This window comes from Mastomys coucha, unplaced genomic scaffold (genome assembly GCF_008632895.1).
Source record: "Mastomys coucha isolate ucsf_1 unplaced genomic scaffold, UCSF_Mcou_1 pScaffold23, whole genome shotgun sequence".
Lineage (NCBI taxonomy): Eukaryota > Metazoa > Chordata > Mammalia > Rodentia > Muridae > Mastomys > Mastomys coucha.
In genome coordinates this window covers 29,131,845-29,145,166 of record NW_022196906.1, presented here as the reverse complement: position 1 = coordinate 29,145,166, position 13,322 = coordinate 29,131,845, and the positions used below count along the sequence as shown (strand labels likewise).

At 43.4% G+C, this 13,322-nt stretch overlaps 1 protein-coding gene across 5 annotated transcripts in view; it reads left to right on the top strand.

The window, feature by feature from the left end:
* Tirap (TIR domain containing adaptor protein) overlaps positions 1–5,492 on the top strand; it is a 21,490-nt gene extending 15,998 nt beyond the window's left edge. For 3 of the 5 annotated variants that reach the window (XM_031345294.1, XM_031345293.1, XM_031345295.1), the window contains 4 exons: positions 679–801; positions 1,196–1,354; positions 2,902–3,537; positions 4,110–5,492. In XM_031345294.1, the coding sequence (XP_031201154.1) occupies positions 777–801; positions 1,196–1,354; positions 2,902–3,537; positions 4,110–4,129 (840 nt within the window). In that variant the 5' untranslated portion in view covers positions 679–776 and the 3' untranslated portion in view covers positions 4,130–5,492. Of the gene's footprint in view, positions 1–678; positions 813–1,195; positions 1,355–2,901; positions 3,538–4,109 lie in introns of all 5 variants that reach the window. The other 2 variants (XM_031345292.1, XM_031345296.1) reach the window with 2 other exon arrangements.
* The last annotated feature ends 7,830 nt before the right edge of the window (positions 5,493–13,322 follow it).

Here is a 13,322-nt window from a genome sequence, read left to right as displayed (position 1 = left end):
TGTTATAATATTTTATAAATTTTAAGGAATATGACAAAAAAGATATTGTAGGTATTGAAGGGGGTTCTTTGGGAGGAGCAGTGATACAAAAGGGAAACAAGAATGTGATTCAATTATATTTAATTGAAATAAGTTTTTAAATGTTAACAAATTCAGATAAATTGAAATCATGTAACTTTTCTCATCATAATGCAATAAAAGTTTTAAAAAAAACTAAGGGCTAACTCTAGTACTAAGGACTGGGTTTTAAAAGTACTACATTGTCTTCCATAGCTAGATTATTTGAGACAGGGCCTTACTTTATATTCTTAGGTAGTCTGAAACTCACTGCATGGTCAAAGCTGGCCTGAAGCTTGCAGCCGTCCTCCTGTGGGTGCTGAGATTACAGGTGTTGGCCACCATACCCAGGTGTTTGTTTTCTTTTTAAGATAGGGTCTCAACAGATTTCTGAGATTTGTCTAAACTCATAGATATAAGTGATCCCCTTGCCTCAAACTCCTGTGTACCTGGGATGACATGTTATGCCATTGAATCTGGATAGATTATTTTAAGGACATACTAACCCTCGATATTTTAACAGAGTTTTACATGTGAGGTACTATATAAACTACTCCATGTTATTCACATGGTAATGCAGAGTCGTAGTTTCTAGTATTAACACTATTTTCCATTTCACAGATGGAGACACCAAGACCTAGGAAGACTGTTGAAGGCCATGGTCATCAGGAAGTGCAAAGCCATGCAATCCACCTGTAGTCGGCAGTCTTTACCATTTTATGACATTGTTTCCCAAGCTGACTGGTAAGGGCTAGGTGAGTGAACAAATGGGGTTGGGGAAGACAGACAAAGGAAATGTAGCAAGACTCGCTTCAAGTATTCCCACTGCTCAGTGCACATCTACCTATCCAAATGGTCAGTCCTTCTTCCATTTCAGCATGGACCCAGGAAGTCCTTCTCAAGAACTGCTTCTCTATCCTCTGTTTTTAACTCAGATCCCATATGCCCTCCTGGCCAGGTGAAGTGGAGAACAATCACTCTACCAAGTTCATACCCTGTAGGTCTGGTCACACCGCATAGATATGGGTTATTCCTCTGGTCCCATGAACCCGTTAGCGACTGAGCCATTAGAGACTAGGAGAAAAGCAGAAGTTCTGGGCAGGTAACCGCAGCTTTTGTGATTCCCTGCCCCTTGCAGGATGGCTGTTCCATGGAGTTAAGACTGGATCTCTTCTTTCCCACCATTCCCCCAATGCCTGCACTTTCATGGTTAGTTTGGAGGCCTACACTATGGCTTCATCCTCCTCCATCCCGGCCTCCCCCACTCAGTCCAAGAAGCCTCGAGACAAGATAGCTGGTAAGTGGAACCTGTCTCCTAACTATGCTCTGGTTCCTAAGAGAATAATCCCCAGTCTGCTGATGAGGTAGAAAGACCCACTGTCCACACTCAGGGAAGGGATGGCAGAAAGGCTGGTGACAGGGAAAAAGCTACTGGTGGGATGCCCCAAAGCTTCTTGGGGAAGGGAGGAATAAGGCATCCATAATGGATTCTGCAGGCCTGTACTTCAGCTTTTTTTGGTGGCCTGCTTGGCCTGAAAACCATTGTTCTGAGTACTTAACAATCTTTTTCCAGAACCATTATAAGGAAGGAAACAAGGAGAGAAAAAAAAAATGAGACAATCCCCAGGACAGCTGAGTTCTAATATTATAGAGTACTTACAATTTACTAGGCACTGCATCATCTCATTTCACCTTCAAGAACAAAACAGACCCATTTTATACGTGAGGAAGTTGAGATCTAGGTCAATTTGCTTAAGGCCATAGACCAAGCAGTATGGCAGGTCTACAGTCAATTCTGGATCCTGGCCAAAGTGTGAGCAAGTTCTGTGTTCTCTGGGAGCTGTGCCTAATATCCCTTAGCCTCTGAACAACAGAACAGGTTCTAGTCCCCTGGCCCTTTTTCTTCTTATTTAGTTTTTCATTTGCTTTGACCCAGGCTGTCTTGAAATTGCCATTGTAGTTGAGGCTGAGTGTGAACTTTTGGTCCTCCCAAGTACTGGGACTACAGACACATAGTTCATCATCCTATAGCACTGGGTCCATCTCCCTTGGCCCTTTTCATTCATTCCTTCATCAAAATTCACCTCCTCTCAGAGCTGCAGCTGGGCCTGATTAATCCTTAAATATAGACGTAGTCTTTGTCCACTCGCATAGGCAGTTGACTATGGTTGTAGATCTCCTGACTTAAGTGGGCGCCAGGTAGCAGATATCAAATGATCTAGAACAGAGTAAAATCATCTATTTTATGTTATAATTAAATTATTAATTTGTAATTAACTTATAATTAGATACATTGTTTTATTGTAATTTAAATTTTTATTTTACTTTTCAGGCAGAGCCTCACTATGTAGCTCTGGCTGGCTTGGAACTCATTGTGTAGACCAGGCTGGTCTGTACAGAGATCTACCTGCCTCTGCCTCCCAGGTGCTGGGATTAAAGGCATGGACCACCATGCACAGCAGATTTTATTTTTAAGAAGCCCTCTCTGTGTCATTCAGCCTGGCCTTGAACTACTTGTCCCTTGAACAACTTGTCTCCCTTAGTGTCTCAGCCTCCCCGCTGACCACAACAAACTCTCCCTCTCTAAGGTGACCTTACCCAACTAAGGTGCCTTTCCTAATTGGGCTGGTAAAACCCTTGAACAGGATTCAAATTGGGGATTTGAATCTCAGTACTGAGGAACCTTTAAAGATAGCAGAAACTCTTAGACAAGAGACCTGAGGGGTGTGCCAAGGAGCAGGGCGGTAGGAATCTGAGGGTAAGGTGAAGTCCTGCCCGTTTTCCTTGGGGAAGGGGCTTCAGCTAGCTGGCCACAAGTCTCAGCTCAGTGTTTCTCCCCTGCAGACTGGTTCAGGCATGCTCTGTTGAAGAAGCCCAAGAAGATGCCAGTCTCCCAGGAAAGCCACCCCAGTGATGGTTCTCAGACAGCCACACAGGATGGTCCCGAGAGCCGCAGCTCACCCCCGAGTCACAGTTCACCCCAGAGCTGCAGCTCACCCCCGAGCTGCAGTTCAAGAATGTCACTTACCTCGCCACCAACACACGTGGACAGCAGCAGCAGCAGCAGCAATGGCCGCTGGAGCAAAGACTACGATGTCTGTGTGTGCCACAGTGAGGAGGACTTAGAGGCGGCCCAGGAGCTGGTCTCCTACTTGGAGGGTAGCAAGGCCAGTCTACGCTGCTTCCTGCAGCTTCGGGATGCAACCCCAGGTGGCGCCATTGTTTCGGAGCTATGCCAGGCGCTGAGTAGCAGCCACTGCCGCGTGCTGCTCATCACTCCAGGCTTCCTTCGGGACCCCTGGTGCAAGTACCAGATGCTGCAGGCCCTGACAGAGGCCCCGGGGGCGGAGGGTTGCACCATACCCCTGCTATCCGGCCTGACCAGAGCCGCCTATCCGCCGGAACTCCGATTCATGTACTATGTGGATGGCAGAGGCCAGGACGGGGGCTTTTACCAAGTCAAGGAGGCTGTTATACACTGTAAGATACAAGAGGGCTGGGCCGGGGGAGAGGGGTCATCCAGTGTCTATATAAGGACTTTAAGAGATAGTCTCTGTAGTGCCAATGATTGATAGAGCTTCTGGAGAATGTTGACTCGATTTGTACCTTGGTACCTTCACCCTGTTGCAGTTGAGAAGCTACCTGGTCATGTTGCTTAGCCCCTTTGAACCTTGAGTTTTCATTGGTCATTAGGACTCTGTTACTATAGAGTGAGCACATGCCAAGAATTCATAACAGGCGGGGCCTACCACAAAAGGAATCCTCAATTCACATTAATTAGCAAGTAGTATTAAGTGACAATACTGGGTTTCCTCTATGAAATTGGATCAGAGGTGTGTTCCAAGAGTGGGGCAGATGCTAGGAGTGATATCAGTTCAGCAATGCAAAATGATGAAAGGTAACAGAAACCAGGTGCCTCCTGTGAGTGTGTCAAAGGAGGGACATTGTAGCAGGTGGGGCAGAAAACAGGATGAAAAGGAAGAGAGGAGAAACAAGGTGTGCTGGGTTTAAACAGAATAACAAGCCTTGCAATTCTCTTTGCTCTCTTTCAGATCTGGAGACACTCAGTTAACACTTAAGCTTTCATAAGAAAAGCTGGAAATAGCTCACAGCAGTCCTTAGTCCAGTATATGGCAGGAGGCATCAGGAGCCAGAGCCAGGTGCACTCTGTTCATGACAGGATCAGATTACCACCAGCTTCCATTACTGTGGGCTCCACAAAACAGCCAAGCAGAAGATGGGAACCACCCCGAAAGGAGACCAGGAAGAAGATGGGGACTCCCCAAGAAGGGCTGGAGGAAACCAGGGACTCCCCCAGGAAGACAACGAGGAAGTCAGAAATTTGAGTTGTCAAGAGACTGTGCTATCAGGAAGGTCAGCAGCGGCTCATCTGCTGCTTAACTGGATAGGAAGCTGACACATGGCTGTCTTCTTCCCCGGGTATCAGGCACTGGGGGAAATAGGTACCATTCCTCAAGAGGGATGAACCTGATTGGTGAGCCAGAAGTTGCCCAGGGAAGCTGGTAAGAGGTGGCAAATATCTGGTCCTACACATACACACTACCACATTTCTTTCCCAGAGATGTCAACTCACTTCACAAAGCTGGATGACACATTCAGCCCCACACTGAATTTCACCTATTGAGAAAGTGTCATTAAAAATGCAACCCTACGGACTTTGGGGACAGGGGTTCAGTGGTTAAGAACTCTTGTTGCTTTTGCAGAGGATCAATTCCCATAATCCACATGGTGACTCACAACCGTATCTATAACTCTACTTCTAGGGGATCTGATGTCTTCTCTGACCAGGACCTCCTTGGGCACCAGGTACACATTCGGAGCACCTCTACAGATGTAGGCAAAACAACCATACACATAAATCTTTTTTAAAATTAGAAGTGCAAACCTAGGACTCTTGATGGAGTCCGTGGTAGAACGCTTGCTTAGCATGCCTGAGGGCTTGGATTCTACCTCCAGCACCACCAAAAGAAAAAAGAAAACACAAACTGGAAGCCACTCTGGATATGTGAACAGGTAGGGAGAAGAAAAGCTAAGGTGTAGGGCTCAGCTCCTTCACCTGCATCAAAACCAACAGATCATGGGACCCATGGGGCCTCCTCGGACATCTGCGAGAGCCCATGTGTCACAGCACCTGGCTTTGTGTTGAACTGAGAGGAACTGGTTCTCAATCTAACACCAGATTATATCCCCAGGGAGGGACAAGGGGTCATCTGTGTTCTCAATAAGAATAGAAACATGGTCAGCTGAATGTCCTTGTCTCCCCTGGTGTATACCTTTAGCCTCTTCCTTTTGACATCTTTTTACTGAAAAAAAAAGTTTTTAAATTATGGGTTTTTTTTGTTACACACAAAATAGCTAAAGGATACTATTCCATACTCCTGCACTTGCCACCTAACTTAAAGGCCTTACTACCAGCACGCTGCTTTCCTTTGTGTTCTTGACTTCCAGCCCCGTCAAGTTTCCTGACAAAAATAACCAACAATTCAGAATCTTGAACTATTTTGAACTTTCCATAGATGTATGCACCCCAAAAACATTATTTGATTTTATGACTTTATCTTCTATACACATTGCATCACAATGTGTGTTTCCTTTGTTTGACATGTTTGCAAGGTGTATCCATGTTGATGTGTCACTCGTGGGTTTCCTTTGGTTCGTGTTGGTCAGCAGTCTCAACCCTTTGGGATGGGGGTCCCCTCTCACAGAGGTCGCATATCAGATATTCTCCAGATCAGATATTTACATTAAGATTGGAAATAATATTACGGTTGAGGAACTGTACTAAAGGGTCACAGCATTAGGAAGGTTGAGAACCACTGCTCTTAGATCACCTTAAAGCAAATTCCTGGGACTTCCTACCAACATTTTTATTGACAGACCTCTAAATCATGAGTTTTTTTTTTTTTTTTTTTTTTAAAGCGTGAGTGAGCATAGTAGCTTTTAAAGCTATATTTTTGTCATAACATAATGTACTACTCATGAAGCTGTCAGTGCTTTCTGTGTCTTACAAAGGCCTTCCTGTGTTAGTCCACATTTTCTTCTACACTCAGTCCTGAAAAGAAGCTGATCCTCATTTTCTGCCAAAATATTTCCATTCACATCTAGACCTTCCCTCCACTTGGGGTTCTTGCTGTCTGTTTTCTGTTTTTGATTTTTTAAAAATGGTCTGTAGCCCAGACTGACCACAAACTTGACATCCTCCTTATTCAGCTTCCTGAATGCTGGGCTTTTAGGCATTATAAGCTATCCTGCCTGGCTTATTCTTGGTTTTCAAGTCAGAAATCTAATTCTCTTCTCTCAGTTTCTACCAGGCACTCAGTAGTCCAGCCTGTCCTCACTGCTATCTGTTTGTTATTTTTCTGTTTGTTTGAGATAGGATCTCACTGGCTGGCCAAGAGTTCACTATACAAACCAGACTGGCCTCACACTCAGAGATCCGCCTGCCTCTGCCTCCTCAGTGCAGTGCTGGGATTAGAGGTATGTACCAGCACAGCCATCTACTGCTGTTGCATCCTGCCATGTGTACCTGTCTGTTGCTGGTTTTCTAGTCTCTTTCAAGTATGCCCTATGTTGGTGCCATGGCATCTTTTAAAAAGCTCTAATGTCCTGTGGGCCAGTTTTCCCCATTCTTCTTGTTCATCTAAATCACTCTATCTTTTCCTTTTTTTTTTTTTTTTTTTTTTTTTTTTTTTTTTTTTTTTTGTCTTTTTTGAGACAGGGTTTCTCCATATAGTCCTGGCTGTCCTGGAACTCACTTTGTAGACCAGGCTGGCCTCGAACTCAAAACTCCACCTGCCTCTGCCTCCCAACTGTTGGGATTAAAGGTGTGCAGCACCACCGCCCAGCCCACTCTGTCTTTTCTTAATTCTTACTTTTCTGCATTGTTTATTCATACATTGTCAGGTTCCAGGGGAAAGTATATTTTTTTTGGAGTTCTATTCAGTTTATGGATTTGACTAGGAAGAACACGTACTTTCATGATAAAGTCTTCCTGTCCATGACAGAACATCACCACTTATGTCCTTAAATGTATTTCAATAAATTCATATAATACTTTTCATGTTTGTTTCATCTTTTATTAGATTTATTCTTTCTCACTTCATACTTTGGCTGCTACTATAAAGAGTGTTTTAAAATTACATATGCATATGTCTATCAGTGGCATAAAAGGTTATTTAATATGTTGCTCTAACATTAAGTAGTATGCTGAGTTATCTATTGTAAATGACTATTTTATTGAGCTGCTAAGGATCTCGAGTGCAATTGTGAAAGAACTGAAAACAGCAGCCATTCGAGCATTGATGTCACATTGCTTAGAGGGAGTGCTTCAAACAGCACATCATTAAAATGCACCTGCTCTAGGTTTTTTGCATGTGTGTGTGTAGAAGGGAGGGATTCAGAATGTATATGCAAAGTACCCTTGGGATCCAGAAGAGATCAGCTGGAAGCCCTGGAGCTGGAGTTACAGGAATGTGCCCTGTGAGTGATAGGAACAGCTTGGGTGCTTAGGAAGAGCAGAAGGCACTCTGAAGCTCTCTCAGCCTCTGAACCATGGTTCCAACCTTGCGGTTTGTTTTCTGGGACAGGGTGTCACTCCACAGTTCAGACTTTTTTATTATTTTATTTTATGTTTTTTATTCTAAAGATTTTACAGGCTTTTTGACACACACAAAAAATAAGAATCTGGGCTGTGAATTCTTTTTCTGTTACCGAAAGCATTAAGAAAATAGACTGAGCTACCCCTTTGTTGGATAACTATTGATTTTGAAATCAAGTGGTAACTAAATCGTACCAATGGGCAAGGCCCCTTTCAATCCCTAGTGCCCGTGAATTCGTCCGTCTTCCTTGGCTCCTTCCTACCCTTCCTGGCCCTAATAGAATTGTTTTATATTTAGCTAGCATCTAGGTGCTTCTGTGTTCTAGGCAGAAGACTAATTATTCTGAGGAATCAAAACAGCAAGAGAAAAATGCTCTCAGACTTTGATGCTGGTAACTCCAAAATTACCCAAAGAGAGGTGTAAAGTGGACTAACCCAGTGCAATAGTAGCACACACAGAGCTTATGGGTAGTACAACCAATATCAGATGGGATTGAAGTCCCACTGCATGAGATGCACAGTTCAGAGATTTTCTGGACTCTCATGGTGAGAGTCCTACCTCAGCTCTCAAATGCCACTGTACCAAGCTTAATCTGTGATTTCTTAGAGACAGATTCCCAATTATGAACTTATGAGGTTGTATTGTTTACTTTCTGTGGTTGTGATAAAACACCGTGACCAAAGCAACATATAGAAGGAAGGATTTATCTGGGTGTGTGGTTCCAGAAGGCCCATCACAGCAGGGAAGCCAGTGGCAAGCAGAAGGCAAAGCAGGGTGCTGAAAGCTCATGTCTGAAAACACAGGCAGGTGGCAGAGAGAACTGGAAATAGGTTGAGAACCGAGGCTCTCAAAGCCTGCCCCTGGTGACATACTTCCTCGAGCAAGGCCACACTTCCTAATCCTCCCCAAACAGCTCCATCAACCAGGACTCAAGGATCCATGTGCTGGAAGCAATATTCATTCACATACATGTTCCTATGTAACTATATCATGTAAACCTCAGAGGGCTAAAATAATTTTTTCCTCCTCTTCTATTTGGTGAACCAGCCGGGAGATTCTGGGATATATTATTTACTTTGGGACCCACAGATAAAATCCTAGAGGAACTGGCAGAAGTCAGCAGGAAACAAACAAAATAAAACAAAAAGGAAGGAAGGGAGGAAGGAAGGAAAGAAGGAAGGAAGAAAGAAAAAACTATACATTTGTTTGAGATAGGATCTCACTACCTTGCCCTTGGCTGCCCCAAAACTCCTGATGTAGATCAGGCTAGCCTCAAGCTTGTGGCTGATTTTCATGCCTCTGACTCTTGAGTGCTGGGATTACAGGTATACACCATCATACACAGTTTGAAAAAATGTAAGACTTCTTACCACAGTTCTAGCTATTGTACATACTTGAGAAGAGGACATCTTGCTCTACTTTCTCCACTATAATAAAACGCCTGACCCTACATCCTTTGTAAGAAAGTTTTTTTAGTTCAGATTTGGAAACTGAAGTAAGTCTCAGATCAGGTGGCCACACCTGTGCTACCTCGCTGGCACTAGTCTCTTGACATGGCACATCATAGTAGCAAGAATATGCGGACAGAAGATCTAATGAAAAGATAGAAAACTAGAGATTTTAGCCAGGTGGTGGTGGCGCACACTAATCCCAGCACTTGGGAGGTAGAGGCAGGCAGATTTCTAAGTTCGAGGTCAGCCTGGTCTACAGAGTGAGTTTCAGCACAGCCAAGGCTACACAGAAACCCTGCCTCAAAAAAACCAAAAAAAAAGAAAAAAAAAAAAAGGAAACTAGAGATTTTGGAGGTCAGGCACAGTCTTTTTATAAAAATCTGTTCTCATAAAAGCGACCAGCAAGAGAGAGGGTATAGTATAGTGTTCTACACTACACTACACTACTGACCCCTGTGTTCTAACTGCAGCCCCACAAAGGAAAAAAATACATTAAGTCCTTCCAAGGATAGCACCATGATGGCCTAACAATCTTCCAGGAGTGTGATTGTTTGAATGAAAATGGCCCCATAGGCTGGGCAGTGGTGGAGCTTGCCTTTAATTCCAGAACTTGTGAGGCAGAGGCAGGCAGATTTCTGAGTTCGAGGCCAGCCTGGTCTACAGAGTGAGTTGCAAGATAGCCAGAGCTACACAGAGAAACCCTGTCTCGAAAAAACAAACAAACCAACAAACAACAACAAAAAACAGAAAGAAAGAAAGAGAGGAAGGAAGGAAGAAAGAAAGAAAGAAAGAAAGAAAGAAAGAAAGAAAGAGGGAGGAAGGAAGGAAGGAGGAAGGAAGGAAGGAAGCAAAGAAGGAAGGAAGGAAGGAAGGAAGGAAGGAAGGAAGGAAGGGAGGGAGGGAGGAAGGGAGGAAGGAAGGAAGGGAGGGAGGAAGAAAGAGGGCTGGAGAGATGGCTCAGCAGTTAAGAGCCCTGACTGCTCTTCTGAAGGTCCTGAGTTCAAATCCCAGCAACCACATGGTGGCTCACAACCATTTGTAATGAGATCTGATGCCCCTCTTCTGATGTGTCTGAAGATAGCTATAGTGTACTTACATATAATAAATAAATAAGCCGGGCAGTGGTGGCGCAGGCCTTTAATCCCGGCACTTGGGAGGCAGAGGCAGGCAGATTTCTGAGTTCGAGGCCAGCCTGTCTACAGAGTGAGTTCCAGGACAGCCAGGGCTACACAGAGAAACCCTGTCTCAAAAAACAAACAAACAAAAAAAGCAAAACAAACAAACAAACAAACAATAAATAAACCTTTAAAAAGAGAGAAAGAAAGAAAGAAAGAAAGAAAGAAAGAAAGAAAGAAAGAAAGAAAGAAAGAAAGGAAGGAAGGAAGGAAGGAAGAAAAATGGCACCATAGGCTCATATAATTTTAAAGATTTATTTATTTATTTATTTAATGTGAGTACACTATCACTGACATACCAGAAGAGGGCATCACATCCCATTACAGATGGCTGTGAGCAACCATATAATTGCTGGGAATTGAACTTAGGACCTCTGGAAGAGCAGCCAGTGCTCTTAACCGCTGAGTGACCTCTCCAGCCTGGCTCATATATTTTAATACTTGGTCCTCAGTTGGTAGAACTGTTTGGAAAGATTTGGGTGTGTGGCCTTTCTCGAGGATATGTGTCACTGGGATTGGGCTTTGAGGTTTTAAAAGATTTTCATCATTCCCAGTGTCCCTTTCTCTCTCCTCATCAGTCTCAAGATGTGAGCTCTCAGTTTCCACTCTAGCACTATGCCTGCCTGCCTGCTGCCATGTTCCCTGCTGTAAACAGTCACAAATTTTAACCTTTCGAAACTATATGCCCCTAATAAACTCCTTCTTCTAAAAGTTTCCTGGTCATGGTATCGTATCACAAGAATAGAAAGTAACTAAGACAGGTGGTGTGCCACCTGGTTTTATATCAACTTGACACAAGCTAGTCTTATTTTTGGAAGAGGGAACTTTAATTGAGAAAATGCCGCTGCCAAATTAGCCATGGACAAGAATATGATACATTTACTTGATTGTTGATTGATATGGAAGGACCTTAGCCCATTTTGAGTGATGCCATTTTGGGGCTGGTGGTCCTGAATGTTGTTAGAAAGCAGGCTGAGCAAGCCATGGGAAGCAAGTCATAAGCAGCACTTCTCCATGGCCTCTGCCTCTGCATCAGCTCCTGTCTCCAGGTTCCTACCCTGCTTGAGTTCCTGCCCAGATTTCCCTCAGTGACTGATTTACCTGAAAGTATAAAAAGAGACGTGCCCCTTTCTCTCCAAATTGCTTATAGTCATGATGTTTTATCACAGCAATAGAAATACTATGACAGACCAGCTTCACTTCTTAAAGGTTCCATTACCTCAGTACCATCATGCTGGGACCAAGCTTTCAACATAATGGGCTTTTAGGCACACTAAAATTATATCTCAGTCATAGCAGATTAAAAAAAAAAAACCTTATTTCTTCTTTTCCACATTGTGAACAGAAGAAAGCATGTGTATGAAGCTGTTCTTGTGTAGGCTTCTGATTTTATCTTACTTTATTTTTCTTGTTTGTCTTTAAAGATAGCATCTTGCTATGGTGCTCTGGCTGGCTTGGTATTTGCTGTGTAGACTAGACCTCAAACTTGCTGCAATTCTGCCTCTGCCTTCTGATTGCTGAGACACGATGTATGCCACTATGCACAGCCCTCTGGCATTCTGGCTTATTGATTTAATTTTGAAATGAATACATTGACAGCATTTAATTTTTGTTTGTTTGTTTTTGTTTTTGAGACAAGGTTTCTCTGTGTAGCCCCTGACTGTCCTGGAGCTTGCTCTGAGGACAAGCTGGTCTTGAACTCAGAAATCCATCATCTGCCTCTGCCTGATGAGGGCTGGGATTAAAGGAGTGTGCCACCACTGCCCAGATAAACTTCACATTTTTTTTAAGAAGCTTTCTTTTTTTTGAAGAACTTTCATTCTAAACACAGAAAGATATAACAGGAGTAGGACCAGTCAGAGGATTCAGCAGGTAAAGATGTATCCCAATATCTGATGACCAGAGTTTGACCTTGGAACCCATGTAAGGTAGAAGAAGAGAACCAACTCCATACGTTTATCTTCTGGCCTCCATATGCACACTGTGGCATGTGTATAGCCCATGCTATAAATAAATAAATAAATAAAAATAAAATGTAATAAAAACGTGTAAATAAATAAAAATATAGCAGGAATCTTACGGATTCTGTTAATACAACCTTAACACAATTAAAGAACTCTAATTAGAAAACAAAAGTTAAAATAGTTTGAGGATTCAAACTATTTTAAGTTTTTTGTAAGATTAAAAAAAATCATTGTCTTTTATATGTGCATGATGTATTTAGAGGGCAAGAGTGGCATGGCATCCATGGAAATAAGAGGACAAAGTTATAGAGTTGGTCCTCTTCTTCCACCTCTATTCGAGTTCTTGGGATTGAACTCGGGCCATCAGGCTTTCCAGGTAGGTGATTGTACTGGCTGGTTTTGTGTGCCAACTTGACACAGGCTGGAGTTATCACAGAGAAGGGAGTTTCAGTTGGGGAAGTGCCTCCATGAGACCCAGCTGTGGGGCATTTTCTCAATTAGTGATCAAGGGGGTAGGGCCCCTTGTGGGTGGTGCCATCCCTGGGCTGGAAGTCTTGGGTTCTATAAGAGAGCAGGCTGAGCAAGCCAGGAGAAGCAAGCCAGTAAAGAACATCCCTCCATGGCCTCTGCATCAGCTCCTGCTTCCTGACCTGCGTGAGTTCCAGTCCTGGCTTCCTCTGGTGATCAACAGCAGTGTGGAAGTAAGCTAAATAAACCCTTTCCTCCCCAACTTGCTTCTTGGTCATGATGTTTTGTGCAGGCATAGAAACCCTGACTAAGACAGTGATCTTACCTGCTGAGCCCTCCTGCCAACCCTTCCCTGAAAAATGAAAAAAGAAAGAAAGCATTGTATCCTGTCACCTAGGTCTCCCTCAGTCCCTTGGAGGGAAAAATTGTGTTTAAAATGGAACATTCAGAAAGTATATAATATAAGACTCCACCTAAATAGGGATCAAATTTAAAGCAAAGTTAAAAATCTTTTAAATGTGCCTATTATTGTGTGTGTGTGTGTGTGTGCGTGAGAGAGAGAGAGAGAGAGAGAGAGAGAGAGAGAGA